The 24,615-nt window shown below is 47.3% G+C and overlaps 9 protein-coding genes across 9 annotated transcripts; 5 read left to right on the top strand and 4 right to left on the bottom strand.

The window, feature by feature from the left end:
• Positions 1–1,560: 1,560 nt before the first annotated feature.
• T069G_10052 (nmrA-like family domain-containing protein) lies at positions 1,561–2,641 on the top strand (the record flags this gene model as incomplete). Its single annotated transcript, XM_056177262.1, has 2 exons — positions 1,561–1,972; positions 2,034–2,641. 2 exons carry the CDS (start codon positions 1,561–1,563, stop codon positions 2,639–2,641), a joined length of 1,020 nt encoding a protein of 339 aa, XP_056025740.1.
• A 243-nt stretch (positions 2,642–2,884) lies between these two features.
• On the bottom strand, positions 2,885–3,925 carry T069G_10051 (NAD dependent epimerase/dehydratase family domain-containing protein; the record flags this gene model as incomplete). The annotated part of the gene is made up of 2 exons (XM_056177261.1): positions 2,885–3,441; positions 3,496–3,925. The coding sequence occupies 2 exons, from the start codon at positions 3,923–3,925 to the stop codon at positions 2,885–2,887; spliced, it is 987 nt and encodes a 328-aa protein (XP_056025739.1).
• Positions 3,926–4,828: 903 nt separating this feature from the next.
• On the bottom strand, positions 4,829–7,355 carry T069G_10050 (ferric reductase like transmembrane component domain-containing protein; the record flags this gene model as incomplete). The annotated part of the gene is made up of 8 exons (XM_056177260.1): positions 4,829–5,807; positions 5,865–5,986; positions 6,037–6,098; positions 6,163–6,392; positions 6,451–6,666; positions 6,706–6,753; positions 6,805–6,845; positions 6,906–7,355. 8 exons carry the CDS (start codon positions 7,353–7,355, stop codon positions 4,829–4,831), a joined length of 2,148 nt encoding a protein of 715 aa, XP_056025738.1.
• Positions 7,356–9,042: 1,687 nt separating this feature from the next.
• Positions 9,043–12,028, top strand: T069G_10049 (uncharacterized protein; the record flags this gene model as incomplete). The annotated part of the gene is made up of 11 exons (XM_056177259.1): positions 9,043–9,178; positions 9,236–9,318; positions 9,386–9,473; positions 9,536–9,713; positions 9,800–10,504; positions 10,555–10,719; positions 10,784–10,836; positions 10,887–11,065; positions 11,118–11,286; positions 11,345–11,573; positions 11,644–12,028. The coding sequence occupies 11 exons, from the start codon at positions 9,043–9,045 to the stop codon at positions 12,026–12,028; spliced, it is 2,370 nt and encodes a 789-aa protein (XP_056025737.1).
• Positions 12,029–13,410: 1,382 nt separating this feature from the next.
• Positions 13,411–15,869, top strand: T069G_10048 (calcium-activated chloride channel domain-containing protein; the record flags this gene model as incomplete). Its single annotated transcript, XM_056177258.1, has 5 exons — positions 13,411–13,540; positions 13,600–13,753; positions 13,847–14,141; positions 14,213–14,641; positions 14,712–15,869. 5 exons carry the CDS (start codon positions 13,411–13,413, stop codon positions 15,867–15,869), a joined length of 2,166 nt encoding a protein of 721 aa, XP_056025736.1.
• Positions 15,870–16,503: 634 nt separating this feature from the next.
• T069G_10047 (oxidoreductase family, NAD-binding rossmann fold domain-containing protein) lies at positions 16,504–17,502 on the top strand (the record flags this gene model as incomplete). Its single annotated transcript, XM_056177257.1, has 1 exon — positions 16,504–17,502. The coding sequence occupies one exon, from the start codon at positions 16,504–16,506 to the stop codon at positions 17,500–17,502; it is 999 nt and encodes a 332-aa protein (XP_056025735.1).
• A 444-nt stretch (positions 17,503–17,946) lies between these two features.
• T069G_10046 (gamma-glutamyltranspeptidase domain-containing protein) lies at positions 17,947–19,731 on the bottom strand (the record flags this gene model as incomplete). Its single annotated transcript, XM_056177256.1, has 2 exons — positions 17,947–19,264; positions 19,331–19,731. 2 exons carry the CDS (start codon positions 19,729–19,731, stop codon positions 17,947–17,949), a joined length of 1,719 nt encoding a protein of 572 aa, XP_056025734.1.
• A 1,140-nt stretch (positions 19,732–20,871) lies between these two features.
• T069G_10045 (aminotransferase class I and II domain-containing protein) lies at positions 20,872–22,158 on the bottom strand (the record flags this gene model as incomplete). The annotated part of the gene is made up of 1 exon (XM_056177255.1): positions 20,872–22,158. The coding sequence occupies one exon, from the start codon at positions 22,156–22,158 to the stop codon at positions 20,872–20,874; it is 1,287 nt and encodes a 428-aa protein (XP_056025733.1).
• A 1,345-nt stretch (positions 22,159–23,503) lies between these two features.
• T069G_10044 (NAD dependent epimerase/dehydratase family domain-containing protein) lies at positions 23,504–24,475 on the top strand (the record flags this gene model as incomplete). The annotated part of the gene is made up of 1 exon (XM_056177254.1): positions 23,504–24,475. The coding sequence occupies one exon, from the start codon at positions 23,504–23,506 to the stop codon at positions 24,473–24,475; it is 972 nt and encodes a 323-aa protein (XP_056025732.1).
• Between the last annotated feature and the right edge of the window lie 140 nt (positions 24,476–24,615).

The following is a 24,615-nucleotide window of genomic DNA, read 5'->3' as shown; positions in this document are numbered from 1 at the left end:
TCCTTTTCAATTAGCCCACACATGAGCTTCAGCACAGTTGCGTTGTGGAACTCGGCCAGCTTATAAATGATGCCGGAGAATCAAGGGTACCTCTAACTCTATTTGCCCCCGAAAATCCTGTCAAGCCCCACGGTAACGCTTCCAAGTATGGCGATTTAGGGGCACTCTGTCTTCCCCAAAGTTATATTGGTGCTTCTGGAAAACTTTAACCCCCTTTCCTGCTTCTTTAATATTGGTTCGACCAATCATGCTACCAAGTCAATTAATCTTCACCGTCATGTTTGTCGTCGTGCTGAACTCGATTTGTGTAGTAAATCCACGTCAAAAAGAACGGCTCAATATATATTAGTCGCCAGATATTAGCTGATATGCGTCGATTTGCATGATCAATTGACAATATCGATCATTAGAATGGCTTCAGTTTCTTGTTCCGTGGCTAGTGCAGGTATAGTAATCTTCGAGAAGGGTCCTTGACTTCATCGTTGCAAACCAAGAAGCTGGGTGATTAGGACATATACATATACCATCATAATAACACGAGAGACGGATGAATTGTAATCACTGCTGATCACGACATGGCGAATCGGCTCTCTTTATAAACATTCCGACTACTGATGGAAGAGGCGCCCAAAAATCTCCGAGCCGAGCGTCGGTTTCTGACCCAATAAAGCTGCAATCCTGATTGGCGATCAAGGAGAAAAGTCTCCGCCGTAAAGATTACTAAGATGACTAAAAGAGGCTATTCCAAAGACGGTAGCACGTACCCTGGTTATAAAAGCGGGGCGTCCGCGATGGTGTAAGTAGTGATACCTCAAGACTAATGGTGTCTGCTGGAGGCAAAGAGTAGCTCTACTTTGGAGTTGATTCTAGAATCTCCACATTTATAATCCTATCGATTATCCAGCAGAATCCGTGACGATTTTCTGGCGGCTAAAGTTTCACAGTCTTGAAACTCTGGACTATCGCTGACATATCCGGCGACATACTCATAAGTGCCAGACCAATGGATTGCAGTACTAGAGAAAGAATACAATAAATGTGTTTCGTTGTGTTGCATTATCTGACCAAAAGTATCTTTTTGTTTTGATGTGCCAGTTTCATGAATCCAAATCTTAGTAATTGAGTGGCATTATCATGGCCCTTGCCTCCAAAAATTTGCAAAGTCCGCGGCGTCTCGCTTTACCCCAAGAAGAATAATGACATAGGGGGCATCCAATTGCATCTCTTGCCTTTGGACTGGCCTTCACAAATTTGGCAATTGCCTATATCGAAATACGGTGGGATCAGTAATCGTTGGTTACAGAGCATAATTGCTTTCGCAGCACCCTCTGCCTGTCGGACTTGTGACCTCATGAGGCTTCAAATACTTTGAACAATGATTAGTGAACGGTGTAAAGGAGATCGAGAAGATTTACAATGCAACAGAATATATAAAGAGTTGGCAAAGTCTTCCTCTCAGATTATTCCATCATTCAAATCAGCAATTCATACAATCAGCCAACTGGTTGACACACATATCACAACACAACAAACAACATCAAGATAGATCAAGAATTCACCATGTCTAAAGTCATTCTCATCTTGGGCGGAGCCGGAGCTCAAAACTCTGCCGTGGCCCGAGAGCTGGTCAAAAATGAGGACTTTTCGGTCAGAATCTTGTCACGAAATGCTAAGTCTGAGGAGAGCGTCTCTCTTGCCGCCATCCCCCGCATCACCGTGGTTGAAGGCGACACTTATGACGAGGACAATCTCGTTGCTGCATTTAAGGGAGTCTACGCCGTTTTCGTCAACACCAACGGTTTCGCGATTGGTGAGAAGGCCGAGATCTTCTGGGGCATTCGCATCTATGAGATTGCCTACTGGGCTGGTGTCAAGCACTTCGTCTACAGCTCTCTGCCGTTCGTGTCCAAGAAGTCTGGATTCAACCCCAAGTATCGTGTCCCTTTCGTCGACGGCAAGGCAAAGGTTGTCGGTATGAAACTCATAACTCTCTGACATCCCATGGAGAAGTACTAACTTTATCGCCCTTTTAGACTTCCTGAAGGCTCAGCCAACCGATAAGATGAACTGGAGTGCCATTGAAAGCGGCCCCTATCCCGAGTCCCACCTTGCTACATGGTCTCCCGCCAAGGGAGATGATGGGGTCTATGTATTCCGCATGCCCATCGAGGCTGACGGCGCTATGGCAATGGTAGGATTGGTCGACTTCGCCTGGTTTGCTCGATACATGTTTGAGCACCCCAAGGAATTCGAAGCCGACTTGCTCAGTGTTGGCATTGACCACGTAAACGGCAACACTATTGCTGCCGCCTTTACCGCAGTGACTGGAGAGCCTGCTCGCTTCGAGCCTCTACCTCTCTCCGCAGTGGCCGAGTCGTGGCCAGACACCAAGATTGGTCTTGCTGGATCTCCAGGCTATGAAGACCCAACACTCAAGACCATGGCCGAGATGTTTGTTCCTTGGTTCACCATCTGGCAAGAGAGCGGTGGTAACAAGGGCCTTTGGACCAAGGACTATGCTCGCTTGGACAAGATTCACCCTAATCGCATCAAGACTATTGAGGAGTGGATGCGTTCAGTCGGCTACTCAACTGAGAAATATCAGACTGCTTTAAAAACCGGGATCTTTGGCCAGGCATGAAATTAAAAAGTAGAATTAGACAGAGCATCATATAGACAAGAAGCGAAAGTAGTTGTTGTTTCAGTATAGGAATTTAGTTACGCTGCAACCATCAGATTTAACATCTCCTTTCACGTGTCATGAGTACCCACAATAATTTACTATTCACTCTGGTCAAGATGATGTATATCTATTGTTGGCATTGCTCATAGTCACCTATACTATACTAAACTTCAAAAAGTAGGATACTCCCACTCCTCTTCCTTATGACAATGCAACTTGCTGATCAACAAATGCAGTGATAGTCTCCTCTGGTGGAGTCCAGTTCACCTTGAGATACTTGTCTGTAACATCCCTATCCATAGTCATGGTTGGCTCCTCCTGTGGCGCAAATTTGATGGCCAAAGAGGGATATTTTGAGCTAACAAAGCTAGCATACTGCTTCCAGGTGTAAAGAGGGCCAGTAATGGGTAGTTCAGTCCCAGAGGGAACATCGGCATCAATAATTCGTGACAGTGCGAGTGAGACGTCGCGAACGTCCACCATCAGGTAAGGTGTCAGTGGAGCATCCGACTGGAGAGTCATCCACATAAGGAAATTCACTCCGCTGAGCTCGCTCGAGGACTTTTGAACCAGGCTAGGTCCAAACACCTGGGAAGGATGAACGCTTACAACGGTAAACTTGGGGTTTTCCTTCTTGATCCAGTCGCGGTAAGCTTGGTGGGCAACAATTTTGCCTGTCTGGTACTTGAGAAGCTGACCAGGTAAGCCTTCAGGGAAGGCCATTTTATAATCGATAGCGAACTTTTCGCCGGTATTGGCTATCGAACTGTTAGCTTATTGGCTAATTCGCGATGTTATTCCGATAAACATACCCTTGATGTGGAAAGGATTGCGCATAACACCATCCATGGGCATCAAAGACAAAAAGGACGACACAATGGCGACTTTTCGGATGCTGGGCTCCTTTTTGGCAGACTCAAGAATCGACAAAGTTCCATTGACCGCAGGATCAACAAAGTCTCTTTCCAGCTCTACTCCCTTGTCGACCATTGCTCCAGCCAAGTGGAAAACATAGTTGACACCCTTCAAGGCATCTTGATAAGCAGAGGGCTGTGACATATCCGGTACGACGGCATATTCGATCTTGTCCGCAGCAGAAGGGTACAGTTCCTCGATTAACTGAGACTTTTCCTGGCTCCTCACCGCAACGCGGACACGGTGACCGGCTTTGAGGACATCGCCAACAAGGTGAGTTCCAATGTAGCCAGTGGCTCCGGTAATAAAAACAAGGCTTTCGGACATTTTCAAGTGTAAAAAGTTATTGCTGGCGACGATAGGAGTGCTGAGTGAAGATGCGATGTATTAAGCAAGAGTTCAGTAGCAAGAATGAACGCTGCTTTTATATTCGCAAATAGCGTTTCCATTGACTCTATAGAATCTGAAAGCATACTCCTCAGTATCATCGCTTCTCCCGCTCACATCTCGCACATAACGGCTTGCAGTCGTCCATGAACTGGCAAGAACGTCCGGATTCTACGACAAAAGTTGTATGGGAAACGTTAAGCGCTCACTCATCTGCTCAAAGATTATTATTCACAACTTATCTTTGCCGCTCATCACAACTATGCGGTAGGGTTCAATGGATAGGGTTGGATTAGTGAACGTGATGCTAGGTTCGGAGATACTAGTCTGTGGAACATCCGTCTAGAGGCAACTCTCTCCGGAAGCACCGCTCCAAGGAGATCCGAAGCTATAATTGGTTTAATGGAGTGCATTAGTGGAGTTTTCAATCTGCGCTTCAGTTGACTTGAGCAGCTCTTTGCAAGCAACTCTCTCCGTGGCAAGTCTGTCCGTGGAAATGAACCGCTGTCACCCTGCACCCTGCACCCTCAGTTACTTGTAAAGTAATCATTCGCGCAGTTTATTTAGACTCACCGATAATTATCTATCTATTTCTCAAGAATATTCTACCAATTTGCGCTATTACGTTCCGGTACCTAATCTTTGCTGTCGTGAAAGCTTCAATTCTCAGGTATGTATTTTTTTGCGCGACTGACTCCGTGTTCCGTAAAGCATACTGTTGCCCACAAACGATATCGGTACACAGTATCTATACTACTTCGGAGGCCCAGCTTCGTTTAGTACTTTGTAGAGCATCTCAATCTGAGACAATTATCCATTCTATAACCAATTCTATAACGCCGTCTACCATGTAAAGCTCTCCTCATAATAGTCTATATTGTGATTCCCATTCTTTAATGCATCGGCAACCGCCAGCCGTGAATCGTCGGCCATTTTAGCAGGCCCGCATGCCACGACGGCCAAATTGCTGCCCTGAGCACCACATGCTGCCGACATGACGACTGAGTGAATATTTGGTCGGCCAACATGCCGCTCAACCGTGCTTGGCAAATCATTCGTGCTAAAGTCATTCACTGAAGACATGTAGAGATGCAGCGATAATCTGCCTGTGTCAAGGGCACTTTTGGCCTCTTTGGAAAGAACATCTCGTACGAATGTAGGCTCTCGGACAGCCCAGTGTAGCTCGATTGTGGTAGGCGCCTTCATCTCGTCGCAAAGATCTTTCAAGTATGAGAGAGCAACGACAACTCCGGATCCGCCAGCAATGAATACGACTTGCCGATACTCTTGAAGCTGTTGCGTATGGCCATACGGTCCGTCTACTAGTACCTTAAGAGGCCTCGAGCTCGATTGTTCGTCAGCCAACATATCCCTGAGGCGCTTAGTGAAGCCATTATATGGCCGAATAAGAAATGTCATGTATTGTTTCTTTGGTTCAGAGGCCATGCACTCAAGTTGTATCTCTGTCGCAATCGTCGGTGAAGTCAAAAGCGGCTCTTCTTCATCAGAGTACTCCGATGACTGTGAAAGTTCGCCCGAGGTCGATGCAACAGTAAATGGATGGCTCTCCCAAAAGCGCGTGTCGTTCAAGACCATTAAATAGAAGAAATTGCCGGATCGGATCTTGTAGAGAGCATTATCGGTGGGAATGGTCAAACGGATGATGTTTGCGGAGTCGCTGTAGCTGGCCAATGCAGTAGTTGACCAACGTCCAGGATTGTATATGATGATTCGTAGAAGTCGCATTACTCGATCAAAAACCCAAATAAATGCAGGCACCCAAAACAAAGCATCGTATTCTCCATTAAATATTGAAACATGGCTATGGCTGTGTCAGCTTGATTGACGATGTCATGCACAATGGAAGTAGTAGCCTTACCCAAGCATTGTGAAGAGGATAAGAATAGAGAGTCCGATATGTATGATGAGGAATGCTTCATAGAAGCGACGTCGTATCCAATAGACGGAAAGTATTAATAGTGCACACATAGCAATAGTGGCCTATTGATGAGTTAGAACATTCTTCAAGCATGGGCACTTGGCTTTCATACGATTTGACCGGCGTTCCAAAACCACATGGTAAACCAAAATGCATAATAATTCCAGCCTCCGTCTATATAAACATTAGTATCCACATATGTATGTCAGTCATATAAATGGAAGCTCCATCAACTCACTCATAAAGATAAGAACAGTGTAAAGAATGGAATGAACAACGGCTTCGAGGGTCGAAATTCGGGCACACCATCGGTGGAAGTTGTTGTATGTCCCAAAATCCCAGCCGGTAAGCCACATGGCAACATTATTTCTCATTCCGAACAGCCAAATAAAAGGGAAATTAGCAAAGGACACTATTCCTGTCCGATCTGACACGTAGCGCAACACCTGTCTAGTTGGCCCGTCAAAACTGTGTAGATGATGAGCATAATCGCCTAGAAACATTGGTGAGGAGGGGATTGGCCTACTAGAGATTTTCATCAATGATTCTATAGCCATGTATGCAGAAAACAATGTTCATTATAAGAAACAGTGTAATTGTGAGTGACTGGATGCGCGGTGGAATCGTGGCCCACCACACGTTTTGCGCACATCTGTACCCAAATGTCGCGGGAATGGTGATGTTGCGCTTGAACCACGATCCGGTTTCTGTCCAGATTCCGACAGAGTCAAAGTTGTGCTGTCTGCAATAAAGCTGAGAGATTGCAAGTTGAATCTTGTACGCGACGCCTACAAACACCACCGCAGCCCAGAATACCATTACTCCGATACTAAGTTGCGTTAGCTAAGTCTCATTACCATCAGATCGTAATAAGAATTACCCATATGCATAATGATGTCTACGGGCGTATTCTACGGCATCCTAAGAATAGTTAATATTGTATAAGAAGAGACACAGGCGCCGACAGATGAGTCTACATACCAAGGTATCGAACCACAACATGAACCATTCAGGTGACGGGATTACCACCTCTTGCGATGTGTTTCCAGCGTCAAACGAATCATTCTTACCGACTTTTGTTAATCCGGCAATTTCTTCATATGTGTAATCTCTCTTAAAGGCCGGAATGGGACTCCCGAAAGTGGCATAACAGGTCGCATTGCGATGTTGCAGAGCAGAGTTGCGCGTCTCGGCTCCACAGTTTAGATCAAGGCATAGATACTCTGATGATAACGCGAGGCGGCTTTGACATGCCTGTCGACGAGGTGATGTTGTTGGATCGACATCGCTATACCGCACAGACTTGAGGGAATTCTCACAGCTCTTCACGCACAGTTTAGGCGAATCTTTGGGGGAAAGGGGTTGAGCGTTGGAGAGACGAGCAAGCAGCGATAAATATAGGGTTGCTTGTGTGAGTGTGAAACGTTTCATCGCGCGGCTTTCGATGCAGCATATTGGTGCCTGTAGGCGATATTGTGATGAACCTCCAAACCGACCGTGATGCTGCGATATTTTAGGTCGTGGATCACAAGCCGAAAATTGGAAACATCAGCTGATTCCGCGCCTCTGCACTCCCTACGGCACACATTAATTCGCTCCGACCCATGATCAACTGATGGCTTATCTGATTGATAAGATCCACCGACAGCCGAAGTTTGCTCGACAAATCACGTCTCTGTTCCTGGTTGACAAAGACTGGTGCTCGTATAAAGTCTAGCGTTCTTAGTAACGTATGTAAGAGCCGGATCAGCCGATGTCGGCTGTTGTTATAGAGGCCGGAGTCTCTCTGAGTTGACCGCGCTCAACGTGCAGCTTACACCTTTGCTCCATATTACTATATATATTTCTTTGTTCCAGTTTAAACCTGACCCTTTCATACCCCTTTTTTTATTCCCACATTTGAAGCATCATGAAGCTAAACTCATTTTCCAGCAATGCGGTGTTTGCCAAGCTACCGGCTTCACTAGTAATTATTCACCACGTTGATGAAACTAGAATGTCATTTCAATTCCAACCGACGGAAGTTGAGTAGTTTCGCTGTTCAACTTGAAAATAGTGATTCTCTTGCGAGCAAAGTCATCTATCGGATGATTGACGGTCACGAAAAGGAGATGGCAAAGTAAATAAGCGCTTATCCGTACCGTATCCGCACCGTATCCCGGATCGCATTCAGAAACGAATTGCTATGCGTGATTGCGATATCCGATAGCGTTGAAGACGATCTTTTGTTTAGAGCACCGTCTAGTTATGAAAAGGGATGACACGCTTGGTCAGCAGTAGAAGTGCATTGCCTAGAAGAGGTTACTGCATTGTGTTAACTGATCTATGAAACAAAACGTTTCGCATAATTACAGGTCATCTGCCACTAAAGCCTCGCTCAAATTACTTAAAATAGGACAACACAACTGCTATAAGCATAGGTATCTTCTGGGAGATGATGCCATTGTAGTTGTCATAATAGAACAGTTGCCCCAAAAAGTGTTCTTTAAAGAGAGACTGGTCTCACTACTCAGCTCATATCTCACCTCTTCAGTTACGAAACTTGACCAAATTAATATCCGCAATTTGACGGTTTCTCCGTTTCTCAAAACACAACTAAGACGAATCTTCCAACAGGCCGAGGCTAACACTGCTGCCGTCGGCAAGTAGCATTTCCCCACGATTGGCCCCTGTCGATTACCGGCGCAGCGAGATCAGTGCAACTGACCTACTTTCTGCATTTCAATTAGTATATGGTTTGCGAGGCATCCCAAAGCCGTAAACCTGATGCCGTGAATGGCATGGCGTTTCTCTCGCTCACACCCGTCGGGTCTAATAAGACAATATCCTACGGGACGGTTAATTCCCCTCCACGATGCGACACGATGAAGGGCTCAACGACTTCTCCAATATCGTCGTGTTCATGTAGTAAACTATGCTACTATGGGGATCGCTGATAAACGTTTAGGCTTCCAACCCCGCATTATCTTGGGATCGTTATGGATCACGATGGTTACGACGATGATGGGGCAACTCAATCGCAACTATTTAAGAAGGCGGGATGGCCCATCGAGTTGTTCTAAGGCACAACAGTTGTTTCACTCTCAACGCCTCTGCAAACAAAGTAGCATTGGCCACAATGTTGCGGACGGGGCTCATCGCTCTCGCTGCTTGCGCTCAATGCGCAAGCGCGAGGAAACTATGGGCAACTGAACCGGCAGACCCAGACAACATTATCATGTCAGCTTATCCGCTGGGAAATGGAAAGCTTGGAGGTTGGTGTGGAAACCGGTTCACTCAAAGACGAGGCAACTAATGTTGATCAAATATAGCAATGCCCCTTGGGTTGGTTGGAGAGGACATTGTGGTCCTAAATGAACACAGTCTTTGGTCTGGAGGTCCTTTCGAAAGCCCTGTAAGCAATTAAATCCTTGCTTCCGCTAACGACTTCAGTTTGTATAGCCTTATTGACTTTGCCACAGGACTACACTGGTGCCAACCCACCGGCTCCAGTCTACACTGCCCTGCCAGGCATTAGACAGACGATTTGGGACACTCAAATCAACAACGGTTTGTTGCGCTCGACTTAATTGCAGATGTCGGGACTCGCTAATGCATTTCTTTCTCAACAGACATTAGTGCGTTATATGGAGATCCAAACAACTACCATTATGGCAACTATGAGACTCTGGGAAATCTCACTGTCAAGATTGGGGGAGTCAGCAAATACAGCTCTTACAACCGCGCTCTGGATCTCGAAACTGGTATCCATCAAACCGTCTTTACATCGAATGGTGCCAAGTTTACCATGTGCGTATATCTCGAAACGGCGCTCCTGACGCACCGTCATCTTTTCGTGAAGAAGCAATTGTTCTAGAAACTGACAAATCGTGTAGAACTACTTTCTGCACCTTTCCCGACCAAGTTTGCGCTTACAACATTCAGTCCAACAAAGCGCTGCCAGACGTGACCATTGGACTACAGGACAACCAACGAAGTAACCCATCGTCCAACTCTTCATGCGACGCCAATGGAGTTCGTTTGAGAGGACAGACTCAGCAGGACATTGGCATGATCTTTGACGCTCGTGCCCAAGTTCTTAACCGGCCCAGGGGAGCAACATGCACATCGGCCCACGAACTCCTTGTTCCTTCAGATCGCAGAACTACCTCTGTAACAGTGGTATATGCAGCTGGAACAAACTATGACCAAAAGAAGGGAACCAGGGCCAGTAACTACTCCTTCAAGGGCGTCGATCCTGCAGCAGCTGTGGTCTCCACCATTAAGGCCGTCGAGAAGAAGAGCTTTACCAGCATGTACAACGCCCATGTCAAGGATCACAATACGCTTTTCAGCCAATTCACACTCAGTCTGCCAGACTCCGAGCACTCGGCTTCCGTGCCGACAGCGACGCTGATGGAGAACTACGACTATAACGTTGGTGATCCATTCGTGGAGAACCTCCTCTTTGATTATGGTAGATATCTTTTCATCGGTTCATGTAGAGATGGATCTTTGCCACCCAATTTGCAGGGCATCTGGACGGAGAATCAATTCCCGGCTTGGAGTTCAGATTATCACGTTGATGTCAATGTTCAGATGTAAGTTGAACTCGCCTGTAGACCGACTTTAACTGACCGTAATGCCATAGGAACCACTGGCACACTGAACAAACTGGTCTCGGTGATATCCAAGGACCGCTGTGGGATTTCATTGTCGATACGTGGGTGCCGCGTGGAACAGAGACAGCACAATTGCTGTATGACGCGCCTGGATTTGTGGGATTCAGCAATCTCAACACATTCGGGTTCACTGGGTAAGGCTCCAGCAAATTCGAATTCTAACCGTACTTATTGATGAACGTGCTGACCACTTTGAAGACAAATGAACTCTGCTGTGTGGTCCAACTACCCAGCATCCGCCGCCTGGCTTAGTGAGTGCATCCAGATGATGATTATTTACCATATGCTTACCCTCTGACAGTGCAAAATGTCTGGGACCGATATGACTACGGCCGCGACACGCACTGGTGGAAGACTGTTGGGTACCCGCTCATGAAATCGGTTGCTGAATACTGGATCCATGAGATGGTGCCTGATCTCTATTCGAACGATGGAACACTTGTTGCTGCTCCTTGCAACTCGCCTGAGCATGGTTGGACGGTAAGAAGAGTTTTTACCTACACAGTACATGGCATTTCACTAACTTGAGTAGACATTTGGCTGCACACACTACCAGCAGCTTGTTTGGGAAATCTTTGACCACATCATCGACAGCTGGGAAGATTCCGGTGACAAAAACGCCACCTTCCTTGAGACCGTAAAGGAGACACAGTCAAAGCTCTCTCCGGGTATTATTATTGGTTGGTTCGGTCAAATTCAAGGTACGCTCATCACTAGTAACACTACATCCTTAAGAACATCATTACTAAGACCATACAGAATGGAAGATCGGTTGGGATCAGCCCGACGATGAGCACCGTCACCTTTCTCACCTTGTTGGTTGGTATCCTGGCTACAGCATCGGCACGCACATGTGGAACAAGACTGTCACCGATGCTGTCAATGTTAGTCTGACGGCAAGAGGCAACGGCACGGCTGATTCGAACACTGGCTGGGAGAAGGTCTGGCGAGTTGCATGCTGGGCCCAGCTCAACAACACCGACATTGCGTAAGTTTCCGTCTCTCTAATCTTTTCCATTCCACTCCGATTCAGCCTTCTTTCTTATACTTTGCTGCAGATACACCTACTTGAAATATGCCATCGATATGAACTATGCGAACAACGGCTTTTCCGTGTACACCTCTGGCAATAGCTGGCCATACGAGCTAGCAGCGCCGTTCCAGATCGACGCCAATTTCGGATATAGTGCCGCCGTGTTGGCCATGCTGATCACTGATCTGCCTGTTCCATCTGCATCCAATGCCATTCACACGGTTATCTTGGGTCCAGCTATTCCATCGGAATGGAAGGGCGGTTCTGTTCAAGGCATGCGCATTAGAGGCGGCGGATCTGTGGACTTTTCGTGGGATAACAGCGGCTTGGTGAACAAGGTGACGCTGCATAACCACAAGGCGCCGATTAAGATTGTCGATGTGAATAGCAAGGTTTTGCTTCACAAGTAGAGGAGGGATGAGTATTGTTTTGTATTAGTTATGTAAGCTCAGTAGAAATGCTGCAAATGATGAGATTCCTTGAAAAGCTGCCTCTATATCAACTCTTGACGTTTTGAGTGAGATTGAAGTATGCTGAGACCATGAACCCCGACAACTACTATTCACTGCAGTTATAGGGTTAACTATTGATTGACAGATTCGCGTGTTTAGTGATTATTTGAACAACTCATTGAAAGCATGCAGCTGCCTTGTGAAAAATGATCAGCTACCTACAGGTACCCCGCCTTCATACAAGGATGAACATGATCTTGGGTATGCATTCACACGCTAATCTGACGCGTAAGGCATAAGCTTGGGTCGGATTGTTTTCTATAACAATTGACTAACTGAGTAGACATTATTGGCAAATAATACGTTCATCAGGCTTGGTCATGATGTTTATGCTTTTGGCTGCAGCATCTACGCCAGTAACAGATAAAGGGGCGGCTTGACAGGAGCTCAATCCATTAATCTTCTGTACGATCTGCGACGGCTACGTAATGTTGCGAGCATCCATATTACTTGGCTTTGGCGTAGCGGGGATACCGCAATGTGGCTTATGTGCCATAGGTCATGATAGGTGCCACGAAATTAGCTGAATACTGAACAGTCTGTTCTCACGGGTATGTCGGTGGGGTATTTGACTGTCTAACAAACAATTCCCAGGCTGAACCACATTGCTTAACCTACCTAGTTATCATATCAATTCATAGCTATTGATGCTCAAGATTCACAAAGCAAAGTCTCCTGGACCAGTTTCTTTCACTCGTCGTGGCGTAATTTGGCGGCGGGTGGAGCAGCTGGCTATAAGACAGGCTGTCAATTACTTGATTCCCCTGCTAAGATTTTACCCCTAAGCTAAGCGTGAATCAGTCCTTTCAGCACCGGCACCCAGAGCCGAGAAAGCTAAGATGGGCAGCCAATGAAGCATCTCGATTCTGACGGATTCCTTGCAGCCCTACCCACTGTACACATGTCCCGCGGTCAAAGCTCTTTTGCACCTCTGGGACAGGAGCTTCGTCTTTCTTTACGTTCTTTGTGTTTGTATCTGCTTCTTGTGTGACTGCTTTGCCCGTCGGTTAGTTTTTCTGGAGTGAAATATCGCCTTTCGCTATTCACAGGCCTCCGTTCTCTCTCAACCACTCGGAGGACAGCCTTCGGCTCTATCCAAGAAGAAATTCCCGGAGCTTCGGCCCCTCCTAATATCGTGTCCGCGGACAGATAGTCGGATAGTTTGGCCTCCAATAGCAGGCACACCAGAACCATCCCCGAGAGTGCTCCGAGGCTCCCCCATTTCGAGCAGGTAGAGGAAAAGGCTGGTCATCTGTATATGCCGGCACCACTCTGTCGCGATGCCTCGTCATTTGGAAGTACCGCCGGTCAAAGATCCGGAGCTTCGCCGATCACCCTCACCACCTCCATCACGCGCTCATGTAACATACAACGACAAATACGTTGTCGTTTATGACTTTAGTGATACAGGTATTTCTTGCTATGATCATCGTCATCTACAAACGAGCTGCATCTAAAAATCACGTTAGACTACGAGACAGCCACAAATGAATTCACTGCCCTGCTCAAAAACCTGGAGGCTACTGGCCTCCATGTTGAAGTAAGACCGGGATATGAGCAAACAATCCTGCTCTTTGTAAAGGCGCCAAGCGCGCTTCTCGGGAACAGAGTTTACAAATTGAGGTATGTACTTTCGCACGAATTTTCTTTTTTTTCTCTCTCTTTATACAAAGCTTTGCTTTGTCAAAAGAATGAAGCTAATATGGTGTGAGGCAGAGTGAGGGATTGGCTATATGGCGTCACTCAAACGCGGCCACCGGGCAATAAGTATACCATCGTGCGAGCATGGTACGAGGCTGAAGATATTTTGTCCATGGACCATTTGGTCAACTGGCCACAATCCATGGGAGGAGCGGGCATCACTCCAGGCATCGGTCAATGGAAGAATGTCAAGGCTATTTACCCTATGCACAATGATAAAGTCAACCAGGCACTCCTACGGGGTCTCAGTAAGAAGCTGCTCCTTGGTATCGAAGACTTGGACAAGATTCGAGACCTTTTCGGTTCAAAAGTATGTGAATTCACAGCAGCTGTACAACTATTTCTAGAAATAATTGCTAATTATCTGCTTTCACGTCATAGGTATCATTTTACTTTGCATTTGGTCAATCATATTCGGCTTTTCTCATCTTCCCCGCCATTACCGGCCTCTTCACCTGGCTATGGCTTCCCAAGTACTCCATCGTTTATACAATCCTAACTGTTGTTTGGTGCACCGTCTTCCTAGAGTACTGGAAAGTCCGAGAAGTCGACCTGAGTGTTCGTTGGCAGGTGAGAGGCGTAAACAAAACAAAGACAAATCGACCAGAATACAAATATGAGAAGGTCATTGTGGACCAATACGGTCGAACTATTCACTACAGTCCCAAGTGGAAACAGATTTCACGGCAGCTTCTCCAGGTGCCTTTCATGGCCATCGCTACTGTAGCGCTCGGCATTCTGATTAGTGCAGTATTCGCCGTTGAGATTCTGATATCCGATTCATATGATGGTCCGAATAATTTCTACCTTGTGAGTCGCCTTTCCGCCAGATTAATGGAGCAGAGCAATGAAAGAGCACCTGACTGATGCGAAACCACAGGATTATTTACCTACGGTGTTACTGGCTGTTCTGATTCCCTATATCAGTTCATACCTTGAAACAGTGGCCAAGTGGTTAACAAACTATGAGAACCACCGAACGGCGGATAACCACGAAATGTCTCTCACACAAAAGATTTTCGTTCTCAGCATCATCACAAACTATTTGCCCATCCTACTCACTGCCTTTGTCTATGTGCCCTTTGGCGACCAAATATTCCCTTGGCTCGAGGGCCACATTGTTCGGTTCGCGCCCAGTATCGGCCACCATCTCACCGAAATACCTTTCCGACTGGACTCTGACCGTCTGCGCCACGAGGTCATTACGTTGACTGTTACTGGACAACTGTCCAGCTTTTTCGAGGAAAACATCTTGCCATTGATCAAGCATAAAATGAGCGGCTGGTATCGAGAATACCGCCGCGCTTATACAAAGGATACGATTCTCATCTCCATGGTTACCGACGATCAGGACGAGGCCGAGTTCTTGGAAAAGCGCCGCAACGAAGCAACATTAGAGCACTATAATGTTCAGGATGACATTGCAGAGCTTGTTCTTCAGTTTGGATACCTGGCCCTGTTTTCGTCTGCCTGGCCGCTTATTCCACTGGGCTTCCTCATCAACAATTGGGTCGAGCTTCGATCCGATTTTGCAAAGATTAGCATCGAGCACCAGAGACCTGCACCAGTCCGGGCAGATGGTATTGGGCCTTGGATCGTGTCTCTGGAAATTCTCGTGTGGCTAGGGAGTATCACATCCGCATCGATTGTTCATTTGTTCAGCACGGATGGAGTTTTGAGCGGGGGCTGGTCGACTCTGCCGCTGACTATCTTCATCAGTGAGCATATTCTCCTCGCTTTAACGGCAGTGGCTCGCGTCATTTTCCAGCGTTTTGGCTCCAAGGAGCTACGCAGAGAGAGGAGCGAGCAGTACGCAAGAAGACTGTCCATCTTGGAGGAGATTGAGGAGCATAAGCGTGACGGAGAGCACATTGGTCCGAGAGAGCGAGAGCGCAGAAAATCACTGCTAATTGCGGGCAATGAGAGTTTCTGGACAAAGCAGTTGGAAGACGGGGCGAGTGCGGCAGCTGGGATGAAGCTGATTACGCTGGCGAGAAAATGGGAAGAGTCGAATGGGGAGATCAAGAAGAAACAGTAGACTTGGCTACTATGGTTAGGGAGTTGGTATACAGACTTGAGGGCGATATGGTTTCGAATCGCTCCCTGATAGGCACTGCCACACATATACCGATATAATTGGTGACACTCTCTTCACTTCTGTTCAATCTGTTTCTGTCTTATCTTTTCAAGCATAATTTAAAACATCCATACCTATGTATATGTAATTTTAGAATGCACAACCTTTCTCCCCGAAAGGGTTTCCATAGATATTAGGCGTTCCGCATCACCTCCCACGGATTCTGTGAAAAGACTCTCCTCATTCCCCCACATGCAGAACCCAACACAAATGGAGTCAATTGCTGGGCACCAATAATATTCACGCTTCACCCATAATCTCATTATTATTACAACCAATTTGGCCCCAGGACTCCGCAATAGTATCGGCTCCCATCGGCGAATCCGGCGGCCGCCGTGCTCCGCAAGAGAAAAATCTCCATCCATCTCATTAGTGCGTCCGCTTTTAAGCTTGAAAATTGGCATCAAGCCGCGGCTTGCTACTGTTCCTGGCCGTTAAAACTTGTAAATTCATTTCACCTTATTCGACCTCTTCTCCCTCCAATTCACCCTTTTCCAACCCAATTATAAGAATCTAGAAGAAAACAAAGTTCAAAATGTTGCGCTGGGGAATTCTTGGTACCAGCTTCATCTCCGACACGGTGGTCAAGTCGATCCTCGCCAGCCCCGGTTCACGCATCACGGCCGTCTTTGGACGCAACGAGGCCCGTCTCGACGCTTTTGCTGCAAAGTACAACATCGCCACCAAGTACCAGGACCTGGAAGCTCTGATTGACGATGCCGAGGTCGATGTCGTCTATGTCGGCTTGCCTAGCCATATGCACTCTTCCGCTGTGATTGCTGCCGCGAAGAGGGGTAAGGCCATTCTCTCGGAGAAGTCCCTGGCAACAACCATGGAGGACTCGCATGCTATGATTGCAGCTGTCAAGGAGGCCAACGTTTTCTTCCTCGAGGGACTCATGTATCTCTCTCACCCTTTGATGGAGAAGGTTGCCTCCATTGTGCGATCTGGTGTTCTCGGCTCGATCAAGGGCATGTCAGGCTACTACGCCGCCAACATCTGGAAGAAGGCCAACCCTCTGGGCATGGGCACCATTTACAACCTGGGATGCTACCCAGTTTCCCTGGTGCACTTCATCATGGAGACGGCGTTTGGACCCGAGGCGTTTGAGAAGAGACAGCTTACTGGCATGGGCAATCTGTCCAACGAGGGCAGTCTGCATGCCCGTGATGCCTCTCTCAATGTTCGGTTCGACAATGGCGTATTAGCCACTATTCAGTCAACTGATAGCTTTGGCAACGACTTTTCCTTTTCTATCCAGGGCGACAAGGGCGTTTTGCGATTCAAGACAAACCCCTGGCTCCCACTAGCGGGCGACAACATTATCGAGATTAAGACTTATGGTGGAGCGACAGAAGAGATTGTTGTTTCAGCCCAGATGGATGCCTTTGGACACCAGGTGAAGCGTGTGGAGGATTGCATCGCACAGGGTCTCAAGGAGGCCCCAAGACCATCACCAAGCTGGACTAACTCTGTTTCAATCATGGATTTCCTCACCTCGTGGGAGAATGACATTAAAAAGCGAGCAAACTAAGCGATGTCTTTGGAAAGTTGTTGAAAGTTGGCTAGAGTGCGAGAAAGCTGGGCATAGAAGACGGCTTACATATTGAAATATACAGTCAATCGCTACACTCAAGATTGCGCTATCTACAATATACCAAATAAAAAATATTATATACAACGATTTGAAGTGCAGAGCTAGCAAATCTTGATGAATTCGATAGATGCAAGGCGTTTCTTGTAATGGTAATGAGAAGGCAATGCCACTATCATCTTATACATCGTACTATAATATTAGAAGTAATTAACTGCTTCTGGGCCAAAAGAAAAAGGCCCTTTTAAATGAGAATATATGTAGTATCTTTACTATTAAGTATTCGGGGAGATAAATGTCATCCTGCTAGGCCTCTCACTGTACTAGGAGCCTAAAGCACCACTCACTCAACCTATCAAATATACATAGCTCATTAACTTGCATTTAAATAGCGAATCCACCAGACGTCACTTGTCTAGGCTCACCAGCTGCCTCAAATGTACCGTTCGGCAGCAGTCTTACAGCCTGTGCAGCACTCTGTCCCGGTGCAACCCAAGTAACATTGTGACCAAGCGACTTCATGAATGCCACCGTGCGATTATCATATGCATACTCAAAGCTCGTCTGATCTGGGACAAGCTGGTCATGCAAACGCGGGCTTGCTAATGCTTCATGGGTGGTCATATTCGAATCCAGAACGTGAATCGTGTTCTGGATGTTGGCTGTGATAATGCGACTACCACCCGCAGCACCGAGAGCGAGATAAAGCTTCCCGTCCGCCGTCTCCGCTATAATGGGAGAAATGGAAGACAAAGGCCGCTTTCCTGGGCGGATATAGTTGGCCGGGCTGGGAATGTAGCCAAAACTGTTGCTTACTCCCGGGATACTAAAGTCGTTCATTTCGTTGTTCATTATGACTCCCGTCTCTGGGACAATCAGCGTTGAACCAAAGAGCAAATTGATCGTTGTAGTCATCGAGACGGCCATTCCACTGGCATCTGCAGCAACAATATGGGAAGTTCCAGGAGTTTCAAGGGACTCCAGGCCTTTGGGGTCATAGTACGAGACGTTTTGAGTCTTGAAGTCTGAGATTTTGGAGCGAATCTCGGCTCCTGTTGCAGGAGCAATCATTTCTTTTGAGTACTTGTCAAGGCCTTCAACAAAAGATGGGTCTCCCAGCTCGGTGCGCTGGCCGTATGCAAATCGGATGGCTTCATCCAGTCGATGTGTCGTCAGGTTCACCTCAGAAGGATGGCCAAAATTTTCATAGCCACTAACAGTATTGAGAGCGCTGAGTACAACGGCACCACTTGACGGAGCACTTGTGCTCGTGAGCTTGTAACCGCGATAGTTGATCTGCAAGGGTTCTCTGATAGCAACGGTGTAGTTCTTCAGATCCTCCAGCGTCATGATTCCGCCCGCTGCTTTCAAGGCGCGAATCGTAGCATTTGCGATAGGACCAGTGTAAAAAGCATCAGCGCCGTGGAGAGCGATGGATTCGAGAGTATCAGCATATCTTTTTCGAGTCATCGTCTCGCCCAACCGGACAATGCGTCCCTTGGGAGCAAAGTCGATGGCCCAAGCTGGGTCCTCTGTGAGAAAGTTGTTAGGAGATGTCGACTTGATAGTGCTGATCAAGTCCTCCGTCACTTTAAATCCGTTTCTCGCAACTTCGATTGATGGCTTGATGACATGAGCCCACGGCAGAGCGCCGTATTTGTTGTGGATATATTCTGTCCCTCGAAGCTCACCAGGAACACCGCTATAGAGATGTCAGTCAGTCATTCATGTTAATCTTCAAGACCACGCCGCTTTATTGAGCGATTACCTTGCCATGCCACCGTAAATACTCAGATCCTCGTTATCATTGTACATATCTTGAGTTGCTGCAGCCGGGGCGGTCTCGCGCAGATCGACAAACTCGTATTTGCCATCACTCGTCCTCAACAGTAGGAAGCCACCACCACCAATGCCACTGTGATACATTCCAACGACACCGACGCAGAAGACTGTGCCCACGAGGGCGTCGACAGCATTTCCTCCGTCTTTTAGCAGCCGAATACCGATCTCACTGCATACCGTGCTTTGAGAAGCTACAGCACCCTGCTTGGGAATGTGAACACCGGGCGGCGTGCTGCATGGTGGTGTTGGAGACGCTTTGCTATAAGGCAGCACCGACAGCAAGAGCGTCAGCGGCTTTATAACCGATCTCAGACGGAGTTGGGTCATTTTGCGTCAAAGTTCAAGGGCCCCAGATATGCCTTATGAGAGAGAACGCTCGTCAATTCTTCCAGGAAGAGAATCAAGCCAGCCTTATATACTCTGACCTCTGCCAACCCCTCTCTTCATCCTTCTCTTCCGTGCAACACACCACATCCTTTAGAGCCAATGCCGAGTTGCTGTTGGTCAACTCGCCGATTCACTAGATAGACACTATTAGCCCAGACGTGTAATGGGATAACGGTGGAGGCGTGACTAAAGATGCCTATCAATTCTTGCAAGGGGCAACCGACAAACGGCGCTCGAAACATGTTGACTCTGCGGGGGAATTGAAGCAAGGATGTTTCCGAGATTAGAAAATGCGCACGCTGGTTCTTCAAATGGAGGAGAAATATAGTCCCCATGAAGGCTAGAGCCCATGGAAGCCGCGAGTCAAGAAGAACCATTTGTTCATGACGTCTGGATCATCCATATGCATTCTTATCTTGGCCTTCCTGTCTGAGCTAGAGCAGATAAAGCTCGGGTGGTCGGGGTTGCAATCCGATTGCTAATGAGATCGGCTCGAGGAAATTGCCCAACTCATACTGACACTCCAGTCGCCAATTTGACTATCCGTAGAAACTTTTGACATGTTTCATACATTGTTCCTGCAGCTTAGCTAAGAATTATTGAATATTAGCATATATACTCGACTTGCTATCACCGGGCCTCATCTACCGTAAGCCACACCTTAACTACCGCCCGCCCTTGTCTCTGTTTCCCACACCTCGAAGCTTACAGAGGGCGCGAGTTACGGGTCTTGATTTGACATCCCCACTTTCCCCTCACAGAAGTTCACGGCTTGCAAATCCACTATACCAAAACCGCCTGCTCTTTATCATGACTTACATTTCTTGAAAGAAAGGTTACCAAATGTCACCGAGCTCAAGCTAAACTGACCAGAGTCGGCCGACCATGGACCGCAAGGATTATAGGCAAAGGCCAAATGCAGGATGCCGAAATCGGTGATTTCACAGATAGTCATGTATTAATTGGGAAATAGGTCCAAGTGAAGTCTCAACCAATGTGTCATTCAAAAACATTATTTATTCATTAACTCCTTTCGCTGCTTAAAAGTTTCCTGAAACCCATGTTCACCCTTGGGACCAATCATAGCTCAGCCAGCGCTTGGCTTACTCTCTTCAGGCCTTCCTGCAGATAGTATCCTGGGTGCGAAAACACAATTCGGAACCAGCCGGGTTCTTCTGAGCCAAACGCTGTCCCAGACGCCAGAAATATCTTGTGCTTAAGCAGCGCAGTGGCTATGGTCTTGTTCAAGTCGTCCGTCTCAGCATTGGGATGCAGTGATTTATATTTACTTCCCAGGTCCACCCACAGGAAGAAAGCAGCGTTAACACCGGGTCGATAGGTGATGTTGTTCTCTTTGGCCCACGAGGTAACTGCCCTGTACTGCTCTGCAAGCCTTCTCCTGTTCTCGGCAATGTAAGCCTCAACCCAAGCATCATCCTCAAGAATGTTGGCCGTGACATGATCCGAGACGGATGACACGGAACTATAGAGGTTGACGGGAATCAGCGCAGCGTGCAATGACGGGTTGGCCTGTGAGATGAGGGCGCCCACTCGAATGCCGTTGGCTCCGAAATCCTTGGACATGCCCCAGATGACATGGACCCGAGAAGGATCGATAATACCGGCGGGATCGATGCTGAGGCAAGATGTAAAAGGCTGAACTGGAACGTCGGTATCGACTGTGTTTTCCCAAACGGACAGGGCATAAATCTCATCGCTGATGAAGTGGATCTGGTACTTCTCGCAGAGCTTCAAAAGCCCGACGATAGTATCTCGGCTATAGCAGCGCCCAAGAGGGTTATGGGGGTTGCAAAGAACTAATCCAGCCACTTTCGTCCCGCTGGTTTCTGCTTGCTTCAGCGCCTCCTCATACTTAGCGACTGCATTTTCGCCCAAAGGATCGACATCGTGAAAAGGCACTCGGACAACCTTTGCGCCAGTTCGTGCAGACAAATCCTCGATAAAAGTGCCATAATATGGCTGTCCTAGCAAAAAACCATCGCCGGGATTGGCAAATGCCCATGAAAGATGCTCAATCACAGAGCTGCATCCATTTGTGACAGAGATGTGAGCTGGAACAATTGGCGTTACAGGCTTGAGGTGCTTGGTGAGAAATCGAGACATGGCCTTCTTTATATGGTTGGACCCTCCCGCGCCATCGCCATAAGTAAATGCATGGTTGGACAGTGTCAGATTGTCGTGGATATGCTTTGAGAGAGTGTCATGCATCAGCCTGTTTTCGGCGACGCCCAGGCTAACAATTCCAGAGGGATTGGTCTCTTGATCCCATAGGTCCAGTAAAACTTTCCATATCAGCAAATCTTGGCCGTGCTTTTCAGACTTTGTGGCTCGATCAGAGAGAGACATGGTGTTGAGTTGAGCTGTGAAAGTGGAGATGATGTAACAATTCTAGTAGGAAGACAAAGAGACTTTGAGACGGCGTTTCAGACACAAGAAAAATCTGATCATAAAAAGTTGGAGGGAAATGAAGAATAATCACTGATGAAGAAACAGTTTAAATACTTTGTCTCTTTCAGAACTTTCAATGTTCTAGATCATAGAGTTGTCAGAGGGCGCATTATTCACGCCCTTACTCTACAACTCAACAACGTCATTAGGCGAAGATAGAGCCTTACTAACAAACGAGACAGGCGAGGCAATGCAAGCGACCGGTTTTTTAGACGACGCGAGTATGACTCAGACATTAATCGCGGAGTCACGTGCGGCTGCCTGCGCTTTAGTTGCTTGTTTGGGGGTTTCTTCTCATTCTTCGGCACGATTGCCATTTCGTTGTAGTTGCAAGCAACCTTAATTGTCCTCTTATCTCCCTACTATAAGTTGTGCAGGTCAATAAATGAGTGATTTTCTTAAAAGGGGATATTTTGGACATAGCTAAAGTTCATACCGTTATAGAATAGGTATTCAAGCCGTGTTGGAGACAACCTATGTATGAAGGTACAAACCTCACCTTCCGTGACTTGGTGAATTAATTTGTCTGAACGAATTAATTTGTCGAACACCCTATCGCGACATCTCACTATTGAGCTAGTTGTGCACAAAAATCGTCATTGAATTAGCTATAAGTGGCAAAAGTTCTTCACGACTAGATGCAGGGTAGTTTGTTGTGAGCTACAGCTGCAACCTAGAGTTGGGTTGTGCAGAAGCTGTAACTGTTCGGTCTTATATCTCGCCATAAATTCGTACGACTACGGCTTTGGAACTGTCGGACCAGTGCATATACCGGAATTAAAGAGCCTGGCGTGCAACCAATATCCGTCTCTCTGTGTGTGTCCGGCATTTCGGCTTTGGCGGACAGCCTAATCCAGGAACGGCAACGCTGGTCTCCGGAGCTTCTCTCATTACTGACCACTGAATAGCTGAGAAGTCCCGGAGAGAAGCGGACAATGAATTACTGAATTGGGTAATCTGGGATTGTACAGCTTCGGCGGCTTCAAGTCTTGTCTCCGAAAAGCGCCAAGGTCGTCACGGAGAGGCGATTTCACAAATGTCATCATAAACTACTTGCAAAAGACATAGACGTACAAGAATATATATATATCGATCGTCTTTGATTCTAACTCTTCAAGATGGTTCCAATCACTCTCATCCGAAAGAAAAAAGCAACAGCAAAACACATCGACTTACACCCCAACACGATCTCTTCAATCACATCCCACTTATATACTACCTTTAAAAGAAACATCCAATCAAAATGACCAAAGTCCTCATCCTTGGCGCTACTGGTTATGTCGGCAAGCGACTAGCCGAGACTTTAGTTCGAAGCGGCCAACACCAAGTATACGGCATTGCTCGATCTGAGGCCAAGGCCAAAACATTGGCTCTCGCAGAAGTCACACCCATCATCTGCGCTGATCCAGTGAATGAACCCGAAGCCTACATGAAGGCTGTCCGCGACTACCACATCGACGTTATTGTTGACATTGCTGGTGCCAATCAAGAGTCAGCCAAGTTCCTCAGCCATGCCAAGGAGATCAGCCAAGAGCGACTGAACAGCTATGCCGCTTCTGGCATCAAGGGCCCCAAGCTTGGGTTCATCTATTGCTCGGGCACTTGGGTCCATGGATCTAGTGATAAAGCAGTCAACGATCTCAGCATTGCTGGCCCTAGCGGTGTCACTCCTCCAAGAGCTCTTGTCGCGTGGAGAGTTGGCCTCGAGAACTCTATCTTGGCATCTTCCGATGTCTTGGACGTTGCTGTCCTGAGACCGGCATTGATCTACGGCTATGAAAACACTATTTGGACCTCTTTTATCCTCCCCCTCCTTCAAGCAGCCCGAAGTGGCTCCTCGGAACCTGTCAACGTTCCTCTGCAAGCTGATGCCAGGCCGGCGCTCATTCATGTTGACGATGTGGCTACCGGCTTCCAAAAGGCGATTGAGAATCTGTCCCTGATCAACAGCGGCTCTGTGTACCCGGTATTCGATCTGCTCACTAGCCAGGAGTCCATGTCTGAAATCTTCAACGCCATGGCCTCTGCTTGGGGCTATAAGGGAGAATGCAAGCTGGTTGGGTTTGGCGATAATTTGTTTGCCGAAGCCATGAGCACAACTCTGCGCGGATCTTCATCGCGCGCCAAACAGTTGCTTGGATGGAAGCCGACACGAACCAACGGGTTTGTTGCCGACATGGATTTGTATGCGGCTGCTTTTGCCTCTCAGCATTGATGATTTATGCGAATATATGAAGAGTGTTGAGAATATCATGTTTACTGTTTGTCCGCGATGAGTAGCTTTAGAATTGGATCCAATGAGATTCAAGATAATATAGAGATTCAATAAGAGAAATGCCTCAAAGCATCCTGTGC

The sequence above is a fragment of the Trichoderma breve genome, chromosome 6, assembly GCF_028502605.1.
Source record: "Trichoderma breve strain T069 chromosome 6, whole genome shotgun sequence".
Classification (NCBI taxonomy): domain Eukaryota; kingdom Fungi; phylum Ascomycota; class Sordariomycetes; order Hypocreales; family Hypocreaceae; genus Trichoderma; species Trichoderma breve.
This window is presented reverse-complemented; position numbering and strand designations above follow the sequence as displayed.